Source organism: Pyrgilauda ruficollis, unplaced genomic scaffold, assembly GCF_017590135.1.
Source record: "Pyrgilauda ruficollis isolate IOZ18807 unplaced genomic scaffold, ASM1759013v1 scaffold3, whole genome shotgun sequence".
Classification (NCBI taxonomy): domain Eukaryota; kingdom Metazoa; phylum Chordata; class Aves; order Passeriformes; family Passeridae; genus Pyrgilauda; species Pyrgilauda ruficollis.
The window spans coordinates 11175081-11198473 of NW_024524377.1; the positions used below are offsets into that span (position 1 = coordinate 11175081).

General features: G+C 40.8%; 1 protein-coding gene across 1 annotated transcript in view; it reads left to right on the forward strand.

Moving 5' to 3' along the window:
* CNTNAP5 (contactin associated protein family member 5) overlaps positions 1-23393 on the forward strand; it is a 258798-nt gene that overhangs the window by 122573 nt on the left and 112832 nt on the right. The window contains exons 6-10 of the mRNA XM_041473346.1: positions 1304-1488; positions 5057-5197; positions 15257-15521; positions 17831-17980; positions 19078-19249. Of these exons, the coding sequence (XP_041329280.1) occupies positions 1304-1488; positions 5057-5197; positions 15257-15521; positions 17831-17980; positions 19078-19249 (913 nt within the window). The remainder of the gene's footprint in view (positions 1-1303; positions 1489-5056; positions 5198-15256; positions 15522-17830; positions 17981-19077; positions 19250-23393) is intronic.

Consider the following 23393-nt stretch of genomic DNA (forward strand, 5'->3'; position numbering starts at 1 on the left):
CCAGCCTTATTGCAAAATCTTTACTGGCTTCATCTCTGGGTGTCCCATGGTACTGGCCTCAGCAGTCTCTGCTGGCTCATGTTTCTCATACTGAGGGGCTTAAGTTGGGCATTTTTCCCCTTGTGCTTAATTATGTTTGTTTTAAAAATCAGTAACTATTTTCCACAGCTGTTGGATTTCATTTTTACATAAGCTCATTAATTGTTGAGTCCCCAAGTTGTGCTTTCTTTGTTTCCTTCTTTCTTTTTCAGCAAAGATTGGAAATGATAATGCATCACTTTCTGATTTGGGATTTGGATGTTACTTGGACCAAAAAACTTTGTCCTGAAGCTCTGAATGGGGGAATCTACCCCACTGAATTGTCCTCTTACAATTTTTTTGTGCTAGGATAAGAATATACTACAGTTAATTATATTATGTAACTTCTTCCAGAGGAGATACTGTTGTGAATGTGTATTCTGAGATGAGTTGGGTTTTTTCCTTCAGTTGTAGCCCCAAGTGTACAAAATTTTAGCCATTTCAGGTAGTCTTTTTTGCATTCATATGTCATGGCAAGGGTTTTGATGACTTCTCTTGAATCTGCTTGCATCTTGCCTGGCAGTTTTGGAGCACGTGTTCTCTCCATTCTGTGGGAATGTAAAAGAGGATGCACACTCCCTTTCAGTGAGAGGCTCTGAAGTGTTCAGACATGTAGCCAGCTGGAAAACAGAAGAGGGATTGAAATTACTGAGTTAAAATTGCCAGCCTAAATATTTTTATGATTTGTGATCTCTACTTTTGGAGAGCTAGGCCAGGTTTAAGAATTTTATGAGCTGAACAAAACACTCTTATTGCTTCACTGACTAGTGCCCCCCGCCTTTTTTAAAAACAGTTTTCTTGTTAAAATGCAGAAAGCACAGAGCTGACAGTGAAGTGTCAGGAGTGGTCTGTTGATGTGATTAGACAGAAGATTTTGGTGTTACCCAAAGGAAGTTCTTAAGCCACCAGGACCAAAAAGGCCTGGAAGAAACAAGGATGCAGACAAAGTGCCTGCTGCAGTGTGTGAGTGCAGCATCTGTAACACCTCCAGGCTCATCACAAGGATTTCACAGGGAAAAAATGTGTGTGTGGCAGGGGTATATACACACATGTATGTGAATAAGGGATCCAAGGAATCTAAGGCAGTCTTTGAAAAGGATCTGTTTCCAAGAGCTCTGGCTTGCATCCTGGAGCTCTGCTTTGTGCTTTCTTTGAGTCCCCATGCTCCAGTTAAACTGAGTCTGGAGGTAACTCTGGTGTCTTCTGCCTCTCTGTGCCACTCCAGGGGACTCCAACCTACACTTCAGTAACAGCCACACGTCTGTCACCTTGGGCAGCCTCCTGGATGACCAGCACTGGCACTCAGTTCTCATAGAACGCTTCAACAAGCAAGTGAACTTCACAGTGGACAAGCACACCCAGCACTTCCGAACAAAGGGGGATTCAGATCACTTGGATATTGATTATGAGGTGTGTGAAGCCTTTTAGGTTATAACCTGTGAATTGAGGTATGAATTGCTATAAAATTAATATGATGGAAAGCAACCACCCTATGAGCTGTTTCTTTCCAGCAAAATCATTATTTAATATTCTTTCCTAGAGAGCTCCTTTTTTACTTTACCAGCATAAACTATGTCAGTGTAACTCCATATATGCCAGCATCAGAAAGTGCCACATCTCTGGGCAAATAGGCATTGCATTATATTTGCACTTCAAAGTATGGCAGACTTTGAATAAATGAGAAGTCATAGCCTGGGTTCTAGTCAAATGTTCAGGGAGCAGCTGTGTTATCATCTCTGCTATGATTTTAATGGCATCACTGTGCACCATCCTTGCATTGAATTGAGCATGACTGTGGGGATTCCAGCCCTGAGTTGTCCCTCTATCCAGACACCACTCGATTGAATCACAGCTCTCCACACAGAGATGAACAGGTGAAAAATTATTGTATTGCCAGCAGGAGTGGAAGACCTCCAGTATGCAGGGAAGTTTCACTGAGGTGGGCATCTGTGTCTTCTCCCAGATAGCAAATGACAGGATTAGAGGAAATGGCCACAAGTTGTGGCAGAGGAGGTTTAGATTGGATAGCAGGAAAATCTTCCTTACTGGAAGGGTTATCACACTCTGAAATAGGCTGCCTTGGGAAGTGGTGGAATCATCATCCCTGGGAGTGTTCCAAAGATGTATGGAAGTGGTACCTGGGGATATGATCTAGTCATGAACATGAGGGTGCTGGGTTGGACTCAGTCTTAGAGGTTTTTTGAGTCTCAGTAATTCTGTGATTCTATGATTCTCACAACCACCAGCTTGACCCAGTTCCCTTCACATCTGAGCATGTTGCAGAGCATGCTGATCTAGGGAGCCAGAGCAGCTCAGCAGAGGAAACATCCTGCCTGCCCATAAACCCAAGCCTGGTGTGCTCGCCTGTGATGTGACCAAGGTGTGGCAGAGTGCAGCTTATATCACCCCAGCAGTTTAGTGCTTATGGATGATGGTTGTTAAAAAAGTACCTGAAAGCCCTAAATATCATCATATCTGTACGCAAGGCAGCTCCTCGTCTGTTTGCCATCAACGCACACCTGTGTGCAAATTACCCCTGTTCGTTTTTCTCCCCTTGTGCTTGTCTGCCAAGTCTTCCTTGCCCACAAGGCTCAGGGTCGTGCTTGCACAGAGCCATCACCCTGTCTGGATGTGTTGAGCTGGCACGGTTCGCTGCTTCAGAGACCACAGGTTCCCCCTTTGCACTTTGAATTCATTTCTCCAGAAAGGATCATTTTCCAACGCACCCAAGGGAAAAAAGCAGACAGCTCAGCAGTGGCAGGTGCCTGCTCTCTCCTCTCATCTCCCGGATGAAATTCCTTTCTTTGCATTTCACAAAGCAGGGTGGAGAGAGTGGTACGTGTCCCCTGGCACTGCTCTGCCAAATCATGAACACATTTAGTAGGGACAGCATTTAGAACAATGGGATTCTGCAGCAGCTTTAGACTGAACTGTTAGGGGCCAAAACTGTAAGTGCTTTTAAGATGGAGTTGAGAAAAGTCAAATAACTGAGTCATCAGCTTTTCCAGTTTCAAAATAATAAAATTTCTTGCCTCTTGCTTGGTGCCAACTAGGGGAAACTCAGGCTCCAATCTAATTTGCAGAACATTTTTCCAGATGTTCCAAAATAGGGAAGATGGTAGAAAAGATCTCCAGGTGTTGTAAATCAGCATCACCACCAACCGCCTGGGCACCCAGACCTTGTCCCCTGAGCTTAGTTTGAATTTCACAGTGTGTTTTTTCTCCATTTGCACTAAGAGAGTCTTTCAGTCAAACTTTGCAGCAATGCAGTCTACTGAAAGTTTATCTCAGCACACTTTAGGGATTAAGGGCCTTACTGAGGGTAATAAAATCATTACTTTCATAATTAAAATTATTACCAATCACAAAGGAAACTGTTTTCTTAATAATGCATTGGTGTAATTGATATTGATTTTTCTTCTGGTTTTGAAACCCCAGTACAGAGTCCCTAAGCAGGAAACTTGAAGAATAGAACATGAAAGAAAGAAAGTCTGGCATTTTAGAAAGAACTAATGATTCTCACTGGAAAAAAAACCCAACACATTGCTACCAGATAAGCCCTCATGCCAATAACAAACCTGCAAGTGACGTAAAATAGCAGTCTGTTCACTCTTTATTTCTCTGAAGTGATCAATTAAAACAAGTGAGGTGCAAGTTCATTAAGAACTTGTTTTCAAGTAAGTGTTTTCAAGGTTACCCAGGGAGGTTTCACTTGCTTATGTATCCCAGCTTGTTAGGTGGAGTGGGAGGAAAAATAATCCCCAAATTGCCCTTTATTTTTGTAATAATGAGCTGAGGTAAGGCCTTGGGAGTTGTGACAGGGGAATAGGACTGACCAGGTTCCAGGAGCTGTCAGCCTGTAAGCAGTGCCGCACAGCAGTGCATGCTTTTGCTGCAGTGGGTGCAGCAGGATTTTGCAGCACAGGTCCTGATCAAGTGTGGCTGCAGGATCCCCACCTGCATTATATCACTCACTGTGCTGCTGGCTGTGATGGGAAAAATGAGTAAAACTTTAGTGGTACCACTAAAGTAATGCTTTGCCAGAAAGGTCAGTAAAGTTAATTAGAAATGAGCTGTGACATTTGGAAAATGAAGGTAGGATTATCAGAATTTTTTGGGGTTGTGGGGTTTGATTTTCTTTCTTTTTACTCTCTGTCTTTTCTTCAGAATCTAAGCAAGCTGTATTTGGGCAGCTTAATTTTCTTAGGCTCTTTGTCCTCCCAGGACTTTCAGCCTTCCAGTTGAGTGAGGAGCTGTAACCTGCACAGTGTTAACATCTGCCAGTACTTAGACAACAGCACAGCAGAAGTTTTGTGCAAATGTGTAGCCTGCAGAACTTCTCCATCACAAAGCTCAGACCCAAATGCCACATGTGACAGTTGTAAAGACCAAAGCACAGTGAAACTGCAAGGTGCAAACGGGGTACTTGTGTATGTGATAGTACCCTTCTCTGGCTGAAACCAGAACTGCTCAGACACCTGCCGGGAAAGGAGTGACCGCAGCTCCCAGGCAAACCCAGAGCTCTGAGGGCAGGGAGAGTTTATTCCCCCATCCCTCAGAGGTTCCTGAGCACTGTGGGCTGCAGCCTGGTGTCACCCTCTGGGCCAGTGGGGCTGTGGTTTGCACACTGTGGGAAGGTTTCCTTGTTTGTGGGTGTTCCTGGGAGGGGAGCTGGGGCCACTAGGTTGGTGTGCCAAGGCACTTCAGAGCTGCTCCCAAAGCAGTGAGCTCTCTGTTCTAGAAGTGTTTCTCCAGCAGCAGGAATGCAATGGGGGCTGTAATTTCTCCTGAGAGGTGGCCAGGGCCTGCCTCATGCTCCCAGTAATGTTGTTGGTGGGAATTGGTTCTTAAATAATACCCCAAGTGGATGTATGGAGTGGGGCTCTGCTCTCCTGCTTTTGGGATGATAACACAATCTAATGTAATATATACATACATATAAAATTATTAATAATGCTGTTCTTATTCTTTCCAAAAGCTCAGTTTTGGAGGGATTCCTGTTCCGGGGAAGCCAGGAACCTTTCAGAGGAAAAATTTCCATGGGTGCATTGAGAACCTTTATTACAACGGAGTCAATATAATTGACCTGGCCAAAAGACGCAAACCTCAGATCTATACTGTGGTAAGAGGCAGTAGCGTGTGCTTTCCTTCTTTCCTTCCATGCTTTTTGTGCTCTCTTGCTGCTGCTGGCTGCATTGAATGAGCAGAGTTCAGATTTGGATAACTCTGGGGATAATTAGCTTGTTAAAAAGATATTGCTGAGGTTAACACCAGCCAGCACTGGCTCCTGTGGAGAGGGTTATTGAGAGACACATGTGGAAACCAATGCATTTCTCTCATTTTCCTGGTGTATTAGAATTTGCTTGGGGAAACATTTTAATTATTTTTTTCAAGATAAAAACGTGTATATTTAATGGCATGAAAGATGTCATAGAGATTTTTCTTCCTGGTTAACTCAGATAAAATCTTACTTTCTGAACTATTCTCTGTCACTGTTGGGAAGTACAGCACTAGCAGAACTCTACTTTGATACTTCAGTTAATATTATAGAGGAGAAAAAGTACTCTTGTTATCACTGGAAATAGTCTCCTTTGTGCTGCTCCTTATATTCAATGTATTGGCAGTTCTGAGAACCATTGGCTTTGTACTACTGCCTCTAAATGTGGAATGGTAAAGCAAGAGGAACTACAGTTTTATCCAGCTTGATAGCATAAACCACAAATATAACTTAACACATAATAATGGCCAAAAATTGCAGATATATTTAAATACATCAAAAAAACCAAACATTTTATTTTGTAAAAAGAGTGAACTACACTCCCATGCAGCATTGACAAACTGTATGTAATTCAGCTCTGTTCAGATTTTGTCTCACTCCTACATTGTGCTTTGATAAATGCCTTCTGGCTAACACTGTGTCTTTGGAGAACATGGAGATGAAACTGCTTCTTGCTCCCATGGCATCTTCTAGTTTGTAGCAATGAATACACTAAACAAAGCTAAAACAAAGCAAGCCAGAAGACCAAGGAAGTTCTTTCTGTGTTTTCCCTGCCTAGGGCAAGGCTCAATAGGCAGGGAGCTGGAAAATGGAAAGGTGATGGGTGAGAAGTTCCTCACTGTGTTGTTGGCAGTCAAGACTGCCTCCAGGATACTCCCCTGGGACCGAGAGACTTTGCTTTAATAATCTTGAGTATGATTATTCTGACTGAGGACTCAAAGGCAGAAATCCTGTGAACTGTGTTAAATTGCTCTTCCCCTCAGCTTATTTTCTAATGGGGGAGCAAAGAGCCTTTGTCTGCTTCTTAGGTCATTAAACAGCTGGTTGTTTTGCTGGCTGGATAATGGGAAGGCCTTACTAAAGGGGAAGAGCAAAATTTTGCAATGCACTTTTTCTCAGAATGGCATTGTCTGGTTGTAAGTGGGTCCAAGCAGTGAAACTCTTCACTTGCCTCTATCACTACACTTGGTTCAGAAAATGCTGGATGAAAGGTCTAGGAATCCAGCTCCCTCTCTCAGTTTAAGGGGATGTGCCTCCACCCTTCAGTCTCTTTCACATAAGTGATGTTTTAAACACCATGGTTTCCAGAGACAGGCTGCGTACTGCATTTTTCAAGGTTTATGAGCTGCTCTGTGCTGTGTCTGTGGCACTTGGGTGTGCAAAGTGTGTGGAAAGGTTGCCACACTCAGAGTGCCTCATCATCTTAGATGAACACCCTTCTATTGGAAATGGGCCCTGTAAATCTGTTTTCCAACATTCTTTGCATCCCAGCTGTTTCTAGCAACTCTCAGGTACTTCTAGGTTATTCAGGCTGATCCTGTTTCCCTTTTCTACACTTCCTGACTCATTAGCAATTAACTTCCTCAAATTAAAATAACTTGTTGTTAAATCTAGTGTTTTGTCTGCCAGAGTTACTCTGCACTAAATGCTTTTACTCAAAGTGCATTGAGGTTTTCAAGCAGCAAGCTCTATCTGCAGGGAGCTGCAAGCTTCTCTGCTTCACGTCTTTGTAGTCATAAAGGTTGTCTGAAGTGGAAATGCAATGAAAGGATCAGCACAGAAGAATGATTAAATGTATTAGGGACTTGGAAGTACTCCTTCCAAAAATGTGTTCTCTCCCCACCAATTGGAGATCACCTGAGATGGTTCTGCATTGTTAATCCCCAAAATACCTTTGTCTCCTAGCAAAAGATAATCAATGACAAACTGCTTGGTTTGGGATTAGAAAGCCATTAATGCTTAGAGAAATCAGGTTTTGCCTCCAAAAGCAGGCAGACTTCAACTCTGTTCCTTTGTGAATGTTGCCGCAGTCAGTGAGCCAGACGTGGGGGTTTTCATACATATCAGCTTTGGGTTGTTTTTTTTTTTTACTTTTGACATCCTTCACACAAGCAGGAGAATGATACATCAGCTTTGGAGGTATAGATTTCCTCTTACGTTGTAGTTCCTCACCCATATAAATAATGGTCCCAAATCAGCTGCATTTGAAGTCAGAGGAAGACACTACAGGTTGTCAATAACAGAGTGCTGTAGTATGTATTGTACTCTTGGGTGGTGGCTGTGATTATCATTCTGCCTGTTCTTTTCTGTGACTCATTTGCAGTTTTCATTCTTGCACTAAATCCCCTTGAGAAGCCATCTCAAGATAACGAGGCAGCCTGTCTCTTTGAACTGGAACTTGCCTTCAGAATTCCACTTTTGTATTGCCTGATACTTAACCTCCCTACATAGAACTGTCTGTTTGGACAGGCCATCTTTCTTCTCTCTGGGGTTTCTTCTGTCCCTGATGGCATGTTGTAGGCTTTGTGGTTTTTTGGGTTTAGGTTTTTTTGGGGTTTTTTGGTTTGTTGGGGTTTTGTTGTTTGGTTGGTTTGGCTTTTTGTTGGGTTTTTTTGGGTTTTTTTGTTGGATTGGGGTTTTTTTTTGGAGGGGTGGGAGAAGGTTTGTTGTTTTGTTTGTTTGGGTTTTTTTTGTTCATTTTGTTTTCCCTTCCCTTGATCATTGAATATGGAACAATGACATGGAATCTTTTATGTGCTTTTCAAGTGATTACTGCAAAAGGTTAGGAGAAGTCAAATTTCTGTAATTAACCACTGTCATGGTCCTAGGGTGGACTCTTGGGAGACCTCATGAAATGCTTTAAAATAGTAATCTAAAGGTTTGCCCTATTTACAAAATGTCTTCTCAGCACAAGAGAAGTGCAGACTGCTCATTATGAGAAATCGCACAGCAGTTAAACTTCTTGGGCAATTAAGCAGGGGCAAGAAAATATGCAAGTAAGAGCCACATTTATGAGAAGCAAAAGAGAAACTTTTCTTCACAGGAGGAAATTTGGTCTCTTGATATCTGGGATGGAGAAGTCTTCATTGAGGGCTTTTGTGCTTGTTAAGAGTGTATGTAGATGCAGGAAGAGATGGGGCAAATTTTAGGAAGACAAATCTATTGAGAATTGCTAAATGCATCTGGTTGAGGGAGTAGATAAGAGAAAAAAATAGCTATAGCCTCCTGCAAATACAGGATCCATTCCACCATGGATGGGTGGAATCTAGCACCATTAATGCTAGATTCTGGTTGCACCTTTAGAAACTGCTCAAATGTGACCTGTGGTCAGGGTCTTAAGTTATTTTTGTTCTTCACTGATTTGTGATGCCAAAATAGGAAGTTGTCTAGCTGATGTAAAGAAATTAGGAGGCCATGAAAAGATGCTGTGTTTGGTCTTCTCCATGTTCCACCCTACTTACTCACTGAAATGGAGAAAAACACGATCTCCCTTTCTCTTCCATTACCTCTGGCTAATAGAAGTTGGGGTTGCATTTTTGTTTAGCCCTGTGCTGGCTCACGAGGAGTGCAGGGGATTGTAAGGCAGAAGTTGTCAGCTCTCAGATATGCTTGAATTTCTATTCTGGACTGCCATGTTGAATGTGAGAGTGACAGCTCGGCACAGCGAGGGATGTGGTGACATGTAAATGTATCACTGTAGTGCCTTGGGGAAATAACCAATTGCCAGCATCAAAGAGCAAAGAAAGATACCTAGTGACAGGAGAATGTAAACTAATAATTCATTCTCTTTATAGAGAATCCAAACATGCTATTTTATTAAGCTGATTTGAGATACCTTCATCCTGAGAAGAATTTACTTGTCTGTGAATGTCTCGTTCTACCGAAGTGCTCTGGCAAGTGTTGATCTATCTGTGAACATCAGGCTGGTGATTTGTGAAGGCCCCTCCTAGGGTTTGGAGAATCACAAGTTAGATTATTTTTCCTATTTTTGGCACTTCAATAAGACTATAGGAATCCTATATAAAAAATGTTGGAAGTTTTTAGTGACATTTTTCACCACTTCCTGTGGACCAAGATGAATTTCTAAAAAAAATAATTTTTATTCAGTTATTTAATGGAAGTGTTGGGTCACACGATTAAAGAGAGAAGTGAATTTGTTATTTTTTAGATAAGGCAATTGAATTCAGATTCTAGAAATATTTGGTTCTTTTAAAAATAGGTTTTTATATTTTCTTCTATCTTTCTGTGTGGTCTCTGGGTCTTCAGAGGAGTCTCCTTTGCATTCTACCTGCAGTGTGGAATTGCAAGGAAGTCTATATAAATAGCATTCATTCTGAGGTTCTGTGTTATTGTTGCTGAAGGCTATAACAGGATTATTTTGAAAGAAATTAAGTGTGTCACCTCAATTGAGGTCTTGAAATAAAGTCTATTTAAATAACATCTTTCCCATTGATTTCAGTTGGCTTTGTCCACAATTCTAAAGAGTTTCAGTGTGCAAATGTATAATCCAGCACATAGCTGCATTAATAAACTCTCCTTGATATAAAAGTTTCTTTGTGTTAGGATTTTGATAGTTGTGATGACAACAAGTGAAGCAAGTCTTTTGGGAGAGAGAACACATTTTTTAATAAGACTGGATGACATGCAGAAAAAAATGACATGTTTCTGAGCAAACAAGGCTATTTTGAGAGTCATCAGACTTCAGCAAATTACAGGTTAGAAACAATTGTTCAGGGTTTCATTTATTACATTATCTGGCCAGTCAAATTGAATGAATAAGGCAGTTAGTGCCTGCTGAACAGAGGAGGATGTTTCAAGGTGGGAGGTGATAAGGCTGTTAGTCCCTGTAGGAGAGGAAGAGAGATGGCTAATTATTGTCATAGGAGTTAGCAGGGGATAAGAGAAAATGGGAGAAAATGTAATTTTCTGTAAAGCCAGGGCTTTAGTATATTTTTAATGTCTTATTCCAATTGGTAAGGCCTTAGGAACTCTTTGGCACTTGGCATAACAGAAGCTGAGCCCATCACAGTCAGGAGCCTGGATTGTGTGCAGTTCACACCAACCATTTAAGCTGGTGGTGTGCTATGATACACAGATAATTGGAATTTAAAAGAGGAAAATCTATTAAAGGAAACTAATACACAAAAAAATGAAAAAAAAACCTGATAGGAATTGCTTTCTATACACATTCCTATTTTAAGGTAGATGTGGTTCTGTTTTCATAATAATAATAATGGAGAAAAAAATCTCCTTGCTGCTGTGTTTTGTTCCAGGCAATAAAAACTAATAAGCTGTAGATCACTTTACCTTGAAGTGGAGCAAAAATTGCACTTGGACTGTAATAATTTGCCAGTTTGATATAAGACATCTATCTTATTCACTTCTAGCAAGGTGAATTTGAAAGGCTGGCTTCATTCCTACTTGTTGCTTAAAGTGAATATTCCCCCTCACCAGGACTTTGGGTGTGGGTGAGATCTTGGGAGGAGACATAGCCAGGACAGCTGATCCAAACTGGCCAAAGGGATATTCCACACCAAATGAGTCTGCTCAGCCATAAAAGCCAAGACAAAGAAGAAGAGAAGAGGCATTAATTATTGCAGAGCAACTTCTCCACATGCTGAAACCCTGCTTCCTAGGAAGTAGCTGGGCATCATCTGCTCATGGAAAGTAAAGATTAAATCTTTTGTTTTCCTTTGCTTCTGTGTGCAGCCTTTGCTTTTGCTTTATTGAACTGCCTTTCTCTTGACACAAGAAGGTTTTCTTCCTAGCACCCAGACAAAGTCAATATGCCACAGAGAGAAAATATTAAGTGGTCACTATTTTCTGTGTATGTGTATTTCCTCCTGTGGTCTTTACCCCCTTTTTCCTGTCTCTCTGAGAAAAACTATATAGAATGTTTCCAAAATATTTCTGTATTTGCTCCCATTTTTTGTCAGCATCTCTTAACTATTGCACCATGTAATGAAACAGTTATGTACAGTTACTGTGGGCATAAAAATGCTAAAATCCTTTGTTCTGCTTCTGGCCAGTGACACAGCTTAGAAGTCTGAGATAAAGAGCATCTGGAAAGGTCCAGCCAAGCATCTAATCCCTTTTTCTCTCATGGTCACAATGTTTCAGTTTTTTCTAAGTCTTCTCTATTTTTTGTTAAATGTTACTTTCTCTCCATTGGGAATATTATTTTAATGTAAACAACTTAAATCAGGGTGATCAGCTATTAACATTTTATTGGAATCCATGATACCTGCAGTAAGTGGAGATAGGACAGTTCTCTGTCACGAGATTGATTATCACAGGGCCCATATTAGTTTCAATGTAACTTGGATCAGGAAAGCTTTCAGATTTCCATATTGAAATTTTTCTCAGAGAAAAAGAAACCCATCTCAGTACAGGAACTTCTGGTCCCCTGCTCTTGTGATGGACTGGTTGCTCACTCAGTGGACCCGAGGAAACTGAAGGAACACCGTGCACCTTGGTGCTCCCGTATGCTGTTTGAAGACAGTTTGCAGCAGTATTTCAGAAGGCTGGAGCTGGTATCTCACTTTGATTTGCTTTTCATTTAGTATTGAGCATGGTCTTGAGAAGTACTTGAAATATGTGGGTCTCTTGACATTTGTTCTCCTAGACAGAGTTAATTTAAAAACAGGGCTTGAAGGAGCCTCCCTCACTCTCAAAATCCAGTTTCTCAGAGTTGAATGCAAATTTTTCATCTTATCCTTTTAAAACTGTATCAAAGGTCACCTTTTTCTTCAGTTACTCTCCTTGTAAATTCATCTGCAAACTCAGTCCCTTCACAGCTAGAAGTAGTCCTCCAGTTTCCAAGCTGGAGATATTCTTGCCAGTTTACCACATTTGTATCTCAGCCAGGCCAGGGACCTTAGTCCCTTTACCTGTCATATGAAATCATCCTTTTTAATCTTCTGCAGAAAGCAAGATACCCTTTTTATTGGACAGTATCCACAGAGTGATTAATGAGGAAATTTTAAGTGCCCATTTGATGCTCTAACCTGCAGGTAGAATGAGAGCTCAGAAATACTCATTTATTGTTCTTTCTTTTCAAGCTGTGATCTTGGCCTGGATCCTCTGGTAGGCTAAGTGCTGAGAATTGCAGTGCAGCTGTCAGTTTGAATAATTTCCCAAGTGCATATTATTTTTGATTAGTATTCTCTGAGAGCAAGGAGGATGTGTAAGGAACTTGTTACCAATTGCCCTGACTGTGGTGTTTTCTTCTCTTTTCATTGAATAGTACATAATACTACATGAAGAAAGGCCAGAAATGACTGAAATGGTTCATTAAAGTTATACAGGTTTTATTGAAGTCCCACAGAAGTCACTGGAAAGTTTCCAGTCAGTTTTGGCTGAAGTTTATGGCTCAGAAGATCTTCTATGTAATCCACTTTTATCTTCATCACTTAGCAACTGTGTTCTTCCATTCTCTTTTAATAGGAGAGGCTCTGGTTCTTCTTTAAAATGTTGTAACATGCTGCTGCCTGTTCATTCAACATCTCACTTGAACAAGAGCCCCCTCTAAAGCTGTGCCCTGCCTGCAGAAATCTGGGCTGCTTCTACTCTTTTCTTAAGACAGCTGTCATGGCAGCCAGTGAAAAAATTGCAAGTATCTTCATTGCATTTTTAGGCTCAGAAGTTTTCTCTTGTAAGAACAATAAGAACTATTTTGTTAAGATTTCACTGCTTGTTAGAGGAGTCGTTAATCAGTCTGGAGATGGACTCAATGGAATTCTCAAATGCCACATGATAGCTAAAGTTTCCAGCAGCTGGGTAGAGCTGAGCATCTCCTTTATTTTCTCTAGGGATTAGGCTGTTCTTATCCCATTTCCTAGCCAATGAGCTTTTACTTTTCAGTTAAATTGGGTTCAATTATAAAATCAAGTGTCTTCCAGAAATCTGGCATATACCCTGGAGAGTTACAGAACTGCTGCCAATTAATGCAAAATGCTCATGATTAGATGAAGGTTTAGAGGGAGCTGTTTACTTTTCTGACTTAGACCTGCTGGAATAATTTGTTTAAGAATAACACTCAGAACAAATTTAACCATTTTTTTAAAGGGAACCTATCCCACTTCAGTGGACAAATGTTGTTCAAATTAACAGTTCTGTATGTCTTTTTTTCAGGTTTTCATGTTACTGTCTCTATGAAGGTAGACAGGTTGGTCAGTGTAAGGTTGTCAGCAACTGTTGTTGGTGTGTATTAACTGCATCATCTGGCTTTGCTCTGGAATGCTGCTTTAAGATGTTTCCCTCCTAAATTAATCAGTTGAATGGATGTAAGTTCTTGGGGCATCAGTTGTTTTACTCAACTTTTCCTTTTTTTCCTTTTATTTTTTACAAATCCTGGCTAGTTTTTAGTCCTGACTGCAATTACTTATGGCCCTTACATCATGGAGGTCTCAATTTTTAAATAAGAATTAACAAAAATAGCTCCTGAAAAGAACCCCCCAAAAGGCAGACACACCTCTTGTCTGTCTTATAAATGCACCTTTAATCCCATTTACACAGAATATTGCATTTCCAGCTGTCTGTTCTTATGGCGTGTGGAACAGCACCTGCTCTGCTTCAGTTTAGACAATGGAGAGGCTAAAGTTGAAGTCAGACTTTGGAGCTTGAAGTCTGTCCAGGTTAAGACAGGGAAGAGATGTGCAGCTCCCTTCCACATGTCCCAGCATTGGCCTTGCAGTCAGCACTCTTTGCTGATCATGTCTCAGGACAGGACTTCTGGCCTGAACTTTGATTAAAAACTGAGGTAAAAATGTAACAATAGCAAAAAAAGTTTGTGCTATCTTTTCATGCAGGTTGTAGAAAGTTTTTAAAGGCTGAGATGAAATTTCCATCCTACTTTCCACCTGACTAATGTTCAGTGGAGTTCACATAAGCTTTGGATTATATATCTTTTTCTTTTCTTTTTTATTTTTGTAATATGATATACCCATGGATTTATTTTGCCAAATGTGGTTGGTAGCATTCTGAACTTACCAGGTACTATGCAGATAGCTCCCTATAGATAAGTATCTATCAAGGATTGTTTCATCCAGTGATAACTTTGTCTGTTTCTGGCGCCTTATTTTCCATTTAAAAAATAAAGACTGGAAAGACGTTTGAGAGTGATAGGGAGCAGTTGTATCATCTGACTGAGACTGCAGGCAGGAATTCTCCAAGCACTGTGCAACTTCCAGCATATCCATCAAGTGCTGCTCATTATAATTATCCAGTTAGAGCGAGGTGCAGGCTCTGATGAGAAGTGTTATCGTGGAGAATGCCTTACACTCCAATGTTTTTATCAGATTACAGCTGGTATTTTACAAGCAGCCATGTTCAAAGCAGTTGGCTGCAACAATCTTCTTCTGGAGTGGCTTTGAAAGACGTGGCTCCTTAAGTGCATCCTGTCTTGGTATATTGTTAAGGTTTTATGCCATGGCCTGATTAACCTGGTGAGGTAATCTACAGTGGCTGAGCAAACTGATGGAGTAATTTCTTCCATCAGCTACAGTGATACAAGCTAGTGCAGATTCTGCAGACTGCTTTGATTTAATGTGCTTCTCTTCTGGTCAAATTGCAAATTGATTTAAGGGCTGGGTGACTGAGATAATCAGCTAAGGTGTGGCATTGATAAGGATATCTGGTTGCATTTAGATCCTGCTAAAAAGTAAGGTTTTGATTTTTGATCCTCAGCATTTGGGATAAAAGCAAAATTTTGAAGTTAGGTATGTTTTCCCAACATGGACAGATACATTTCCTATTGATTTCCAAAGATATGTGTCTGAATAATACCTATTTCAGCCTTGAGGGCGATTAGAAATCCAATGAGCTTATTTAACTGAAGATGTTTTGGGATGACTGAAAAAACATCATGCTGATTATGTTTGATTTTTTATTTTTTTGCAGGGGAATGTGACCTTTTCTTGCTCAGAACCACAAATTGTTCCTATCACCTTTGTGAGCTCCAGTCGAAGCTACTTGCTGCTGCCCGGCACTGCTCAAATTGACGGTTTGTCGGTCAGCTTCCAGTTCCGAACATGGAATAAAGATGGCTTACTTCTGTTCACTGAGCTCTCTGAAAACTCAGGACATCTCTTGGTTTACCTCCATGGTGGGAGATTGATGCTACTTATTCAAAAGGAGACTGAGAACCCAGTGGAAATCTCTGAAGGTGTTTATTTTTTTGTTTACTTTCACTTGTCTCCTCCTAAAACACAAGGGCTCAGCCCCATGGGATGAAAGGATCAAGCAATAGCGAAGCACCCAATCTTCCTTTCTCTTTTAAATCTTCTCTTGCTTTCCGGTGGTAAAGCTGCTCTGTACAGCTTGATCTAAGCTTGGAAAATTGGCATTCTGAAATCTCCAGACTCAATCTCACTGACAGTTAGCTGAGCCCCTATGTTCTTAAGCAGTCATACTCAATTTTCTTCAGTCAGGTCGCATGAAGACCTTTCTGTTCCCATCTTCAGACTGTGCTGAAATCAGCTGGGAGCCAGCTTAGCCACAGCATCTTTCCCCAGCAGAAGTTAAGGGAGGCTCAGAGCTGATTTTCTTTCTCTGACTGTAGCTTTGGACTCCCTCTTTATGCTACACTCAGAGGAGTGACTGACCATGGGCTTCCCCTCCTTACGCTCCCTGTTAGGCTTTCTTAGCCACTTTACAAGTTGCTTTTTGTAATGAAGCTGGTGGGATGCAAGAGGGTAAAATAGGGCTGCCTGATTTAAAATCTGGGGGAAGAGTAATAATAATAATGATGAGGATAATAATAACAATAATACTGTATTTTCTAAAACATTAGATGTTTAAAAACATGTAATATTAATATATTCCCTGTACAGACTAAAAGAGGGCAGATGTATCTATTAAAAGAAGGAGAGATAAAAAACTGACAGTGTTGTCAAAGCAGAGCTGTTCTGTATGCATATTTCATTCCCCTTTATGATCGAAAATGAAGCAGCCCTGCATCTATCCTTACTCATGTAGATTGCTACAGCCATAGCTTGCTGCAATTGAACACTGAAAACTGAGATTCCAGCCTTTATTGCAGTCCTAATGAAATTGTTGACAAAGCTGAGACAATGTCAATATTTGGTTGGGTGCGTTTGTTTTTGTGTAGTTCTGAAATAATGAACCTGAGTCCAGCCTATCCAAACACACTAAACTGCCTACTTGTACATGGGAAATATGCAGAAAGTGCTTGTGCCATGTTCTGCAGATGTCAGGTACTCACAATAAACTCATGCTTGTTCAAGAATGGACCTGTTTTTCCCCCAAATGGGATCTATTTCCTCTTGTAATTGTTTCAAACCTCAACAACATATTCCACTTCAAACTACACTTCAAGTTGAAAATCCATTTTTTGCTGGAAAACCAGCCTCTAATTCTGTGGTAATTGTGCATGTGTTAACAGCCATTACTGTGTAAATTTCATTTTGAAATTCGTGATGAAATGGCTTTATACACACCTAACACCCTCTTTTTTTTAAATTTTGTTTTGAACTGTTCTCACACCTCTTTGTGTTCCTAAGTGCTTGTTTGTTATTTCTGAAAGCACCATTAACAAGAATATTCTGTTAGGGTGGGGAGTAAATACTAGTTGTCTGTGCCTGATGTCAGTCACTTCAGCCTGATGGTAGCATATTTTGAACTGTAATTAGGTTGCTTTTGATCTGCACCTCTGTGTGTGGGTTCAGAAGCTTGCCCACTGATTCTCATGGCTGTCAGAATAGAGGATGTGGAGTTTCTTTGTAGCTCTGTGTATTTCAAGAGCCACACAATGCGGCACTGATTTTCAGAATAAGGAAACAAGACAGGTAATTTCCCACTTCATGTGAGTGTCTAGAAGAGAAGGAGACTGCTCAGTATGTCCCTCAAACTTTAGAGGTTCTTTGTCAGAGCAACAATCCCAGTTCTCAGAACATCCATGTATAAATCCAACTTCTGTACATCCATTAATAATACCATGTGCTGCATTGGTACTGGAGGGTTTTAAGAAACATAAATCCTTCTGATATCTGTTGGAGTCAGTCAGGTTTCAGGTTGGAGTCTGAGAACAGCCTATGAATGTCTCACTGAATCTAATCCTCTGCAACCTCATGCATCTGTTTAGTACCAGAAACTCAGCAGAGATCTCTGCACACTTTTGGACTTGTCAGCATTTACCAGCAGACTGAAGGTAGACATAAACCCCCCCAAAATGGTAACAGTATGCTACCAGAAAGGTGAAGGATTGAACTAGCTTGATGAGTGTCTGCAGTAGTACAAGCTTAGATTAAAAAGTGAGATGACCTACTTAAATACTCTCAAAACTTCCCTTTTCCTGGGCCCTTTCAGCTTGTTTCCAGAGGTAATGAGTTCTTTTCAGCTACAGTTCTCACTCAGCTGCATATTTGCAGTCACAAGTTGGAAGCAAGAGGAGATTTGAAGAACACAGTTGTCTCCTGCATGTCTTTTTTTCACTTTGTCCGTGTGTTTTGCCAGGCACCAATCTCCACGATGGGCTTTGGCATTCTGTTAACATCAATGCCAGAAGGCATCGCATTACCCTGACGCTGGATAGCGACGCTGCCACCGCCAGCCATGCAACCACTGTCTCACGGATCTACTCTGGGAACAGCTACTATTTTGGAGGTAGGTTGTTTCAGGGAAGTTTTTGTGATGCGGATCCTCAGGTGCTCACCACAGAGTTCTCCCAAGGTGCACTGTTTGCAGCTAAGAGCGAAGGTAAGGACTGATTAAATTGCAGTGCATTCAGCACCATGGACACGGTGAAGGGTGTTGGTCAAGCCTGGAAGAGAGAGAACAATCTGAACTGCAAACAGAGCTGTAAAAGTGGACTACTGGTAGTGGCAGTCAATGAGTACCTACATCTATCTGACAATATATGCAAAATCTACAAAGCTATATTAACCATGAGTGGTTTTGGTTATGTTATGGTTTGTTTTGTTCCTGGTTAAAAGGCCTTAGAATTATTAATGTTATCAGCATTCCTGTAGATACCACTGTTCTGATCAGGCTCAGTGACTTTTTGGAGCTTAGGTGACATACAGCTCAAATCTTCAAAGGTATTTATGTACAAAGCTCTTGTGGAAAATGAAGATAGGTTTAGCTTAATTTAGAAAATGGAAAAAAGTGTTGAAAAATACTATCTTCTGCTTTTTGGAGTGGAGTGCAAACATTAATGTCATTAACTGTCTTTTAATCTATTTCTGTGTAGTGCTTACTGTAGTATGGTTCTGATCTTGATGAACCCTGTGGATACAGCACTAAGTGAGGATGTGCAGGAGGTTTAGATCTCAGAGCTGTCTAAATACTAGGAGGCTCAGATACAAATGGCTTTCTTGCTGCCCACAAGGTTTCATCTGCACATTGTTTCAGCAGCAGAATTTAACCCATAATGATTTTACATTTTGTGCAACTCTTTTAACAATTCATGTTTTAGTTGCTATCAACTGTGCAGTTTAAAGAAGATAAAAAAAATCACATTTTGATTTCTGCTCAACACCTCCTATTCTGATACTTTCAGTGGCTGGCTTCTCTCTTCTTTTTCTTTTTTTTTTTTTTTTCTTTTTTCCCCTAACTGGAAGGTTTATAACACAGGAGGTTGCATAGCAAAAGTAATAAAAACATTTGGAATAATAAGCCTCTGAGTTCTTGCATCAGGAAATCCCAGCAGAAATAGTTGAACATTCCAATATTCTTCTCTGCCTCTTCTCTTTTTCCCACAGGGTGCCCTGACAATTTCACCGATTCCCAGTGTTTAAATCCCATTACTGCTTTTCAAGGCTGTATGAGGCTCATCTTTATTGATAACCAGCCCAAGGACCTCATTTTAGTTCAGCAAGGCTCCCTGGGGAATTTTAGTGATTTACACATTGATCTGTGTGGCATCAAAGACAGGTAATTATTATTTCCTCTTTCTTGTATTTGTTCTTTTTTCATCCTAGTGGTTTATAAATACAGGTTGCATTAGTGAAAATTCTGATCTGCCAACATTACAGATATTAGGCATAATAGAGCTACTAATAGAAAATACTGCAACAAAGATAGGAGGACTGGAGGGGAAATGGTTTCAATTACATGAGGCTCTCTTCACATTGACTTGTAGGAAATAGAGTATGCAAATTCAATCAAACTATAGATTGGTGAAAGGATTAAATTTTATGCATAAACAACATTTGATTGCTTTGAAGTTCTAGAGGAAATGAAAGAGAAGGAAAAATTAGTTGATTCATCAGGACATGTCATACCCTTAATATATAAGCTGGTTCTACTTAAATAAATCATCTACAATTTTTCTTGTGAGCCATTACAGCACATTCATGATGAGGATATGGTACATCTCGTGTGCAATACTGCCCATTCAGTGGGACAATATAGTGATGGAATGTCTGCATCTGCCAAAGAAACATTTCAGTTTAAATAGTGATCCACATCCCTCCTAAGATGAAACCTAACAGGAACCCCAGACTTTCCCATAAACAGCAGAGAGGAAATAAGAAACCAATTTTTTTAGTGTATTTTGTAAATCTCTTTTGTTTGTTGTGGATTTTTAGTGTCTAAATATTTCTGAATCATATATGCAAATGTGTACTTTGAAGTTAGTATGTAGAATAGGAGGTTCTGTAATTTGTTTTTGGGGATTTTTTTGTTTGTTTGTTTGTTTTTTTTTTTTTTTTTTTTTTTGTTTTTTGTGTGATGAAGTTGATGGCTGATTTCCATTATTCCTTCCTGTAGGAGGGATCAGCCTGCTGGAGCTGCAGTCTTTTGATAAGTGGGCAAAACGTTTGTGATGCAAGACCTTGGTGCTCATCTTTGTATGTTCATTTTTGTTAATTTATATGGAGAAATTACTGACTTGGCTGATCAAATCTCTTTCCACATTTAATGATGGCTGAATTCAGGGGAATGTGAATTTCATATTTGGTGTGTCTGAAGTGGTAAATGGAATTCTACCATTCCAAGATAGAATGGAAAAAGATGCAGCTAATTTTACAAAAGGAAGCAAAATATCATCTTTCCTAGGAACTGAGAGAGAGAATTTAGCTGTTTTCTTGGAAAAACAGATTATTTAAGATCGAGTGGACCATTTAAAAGCACTTTGTGTAAATAAATGTATGTTGAAACAAAAGAGAACTCTTTTGGTATGATGCGGAGATGCTGTGGGACATCTCCAGTGCCTTCATTGTCACCAAGTCAAGGCTAAGTGCAATGTGGTGATACTACTGAAAATATCTTCCTTCTCTTTAGTGTCCCAAGGATGACAAGCATTAGTCTGTGGTCATACCATAAAATTATTTAGGGCAAAGATCCAAACATAATAAGAGTGGGATTGTTTTACATAATGCCACCTTTCTTGTTGAATATATCAATTACACAAACAAAAAAAAAGTTATGAGTGATGTAATGAAGGACTTGGGAGGTTGGACAAGCCAGAGGGTGCCTAGGTGGCCAGGAAATCCAATGGCATGCTGGCCCTGTACTCTTCAACATCTTCATCAATGATTTGGACGTAGGACTGGAAGGGATTCTGGGCAAGTTCACACACAATACAAAACTGGAGGAGCTGCTGACCCTCTCAAGGGCAGAGAGGCCCTGCGGAGAGCCTTGACAGATAAGAGGGCCTGGCAATCACCAGTTGCATGAAGTTCAACAAGGGGAAATGCTGGATTCTGCACCTGGGATGGGGCAACCCTGGATGTATGGACAGACTGGGGAATGAGATGCTGGAGACCAGTGTCACAGAAAGGGAGTCCTGGGGGATCCTGGCCGATGGCAAATTAAACACGAGTCAGTGGTGTCCTGGCAGCCAGGAGGGCCAGCCCTGTGCTGGGCATCAGGAAGAGCATTGCCAGCCAGGCAAGGGAGGGGATTGTCCAGCTCTGCTCTGCACTGGGGCAGCCTCACCTGCAGCCCTGGGGACAGCTTTGGGCACTGCAATGTGAGAAAGATATCAAACTGTTAGAGAGCATCCAAAGGGGCAATGAAGATGGTGAAGGGCCTTGAAGGGAAGCTGTGTGAGGAGCAGCTGAGGGCACTTGGTCTGTTCAGCCTGAGACTGCGGGGAGACCTCACTCGGTTACAACTTCTAGTGAGGGCTAGAGGAGGGGCCAGTGCTGATCTCTTCTCTGTGGTGGTGATCTGTGACAGGCCTGAGGGAATGGCCTGCAGTTACATCAGAGGAGGTTTAGGTTGGAAGGTAGAAAAAAGTTGTTCACCCAGAGGGTTTTTGGACACTGGAACAGGCTCCCCAGGGAAGTGGTCACAGCACCAAACCTGACAAAGCTCAAATTGACTGAATTCTTTAATAAGAAAAGATTGCTGAGGGGAGGCAGCATAATGGTCTTAGGTACTCAAAGGCTGCTGCAGCACTGATGCGAATATTCATCCTTTCTGCCCAGGATGTGTAGGAGAGCTGCTGTGGCACAGACTGCCTGAGGTGACTGTCAAGCCTCTGTCACTGGAAGGCTTTAGGAAAAGTTAGATGAGTCTGTGAGAAATAATGAACATGGGTGTGGGTGATCCTGCCTTGGGGTGTGAGCATGGACTGAGTGATCTTCCAAGTTCCTTCCAGCGCTGTTGCATGTTGCATTCGCTCAGGCTTTTCCTGCAGGTGGAACAGCTGTGCCTTGTTCTTGCTTTGGGGGTTCTAAAATGTCAACAATAACAATGCACAAATGAAAAAAAAAAAAAAACCAAAAAAAAAAAACACCAGCATAAACATGGGAAAAATGTTTCAGGAATTCAGCTCACAAAGTCTCAGACCTGTGAGAAAACTCATTTTAGTCAATGCATCTCTTAGACAATCTAAGGCAGTGCTACAGCTATGAGTAGGGACTGTGTAGCCCAAAGTTATGTTTGTTTTTTGTTTAATAAACTGATATATACAGATAGATATAGATATATATGAAATGGGAGAAAAGGAGCGGCAGATCCTATTCATATGTCCTGATTTGCTCTTTTTGCTTCTAGTAAACACATTATTCATTTTTACAACTCAGAAGAAAGCTATGTGATTGCAGAATTTTTTGCTCTGGGGTTTTTTGGGATATCTCTTTTGCAAATTTTATTATGTCTAGAATAGTGGTTAAACTCCATTATGGTCAGTGGTATTATTTTCTTTGTTGAAAAATAACCTGATTCCCTTCTACTTGTCCCTCTGTTTTCTTGAGGTCCTCTGACTTCTTGGAGGTGCCTGTCCCTCTTTCAGATGTGATGTAAATGAGAGTGAGAAGTTTAGAGAAGGCAGGGACTGAGCCACTGGAGAACTCCAGAAATATCTTCCCCCTAGTAAATCAAGATAACAGCTCTGTATGGATCCCTTCACAACCCTCTGTTTTAGTTGCTAAAAGATGAAATGCAAATCCAGTTGGATGTATTCACCGACCTCCTTCTTGGCCTGACCAGCCCTTTGCAGGAAGTGTGTCCTCTCTGTGCCACTCAGAGGAGGTGCTGTGTGCAGCTCTGACTCCACAGTCTCTAAGTCTGTCATTCAGCTCTCATGGCTGTTTCTAAAACTGACACTCTGTTCTTTGGCATGCTACAAACTCTTCTCTGCAAGGAGAGATGAAATAGGTTTGGACTCTTCAGCCTGGAGAAGAGAGAGCTGGGCAGGGTTGTGTGATGAGGAGCAACAGGAAGGAGGGGAATAATAAACAAGAATGTGCAGTTTCTCACAAGTTCAAATCTTACACAACATCAAATTGGATGTTGTTAGATACTGTAGAGGTCAAATGTAAAGGAAAGAGGTAGTAAGATGTACATGAATTCATAAGCCACAGATAGCTAGAAGCTGGCAAAGTGTTCAGTGAGATGCTTTTGAACTTATTTTATCAGCATTTTTGCTTACTTACACTGTCAGAGTAAGGAAATTGAAGGAGAGACACTGTTGATCTGAAGCAAGTCTGGAGGGAGGTGATAAACTTAGGACTAGGAAGTCCAAGTCCCTCACTGTTTCTAAAACATTGTTTTCATTGTATGCATCTCTCTGTACCTCTGTTGTTCAAAAACAAAATATATTGCATCATAGCTATGCTAATCTCAA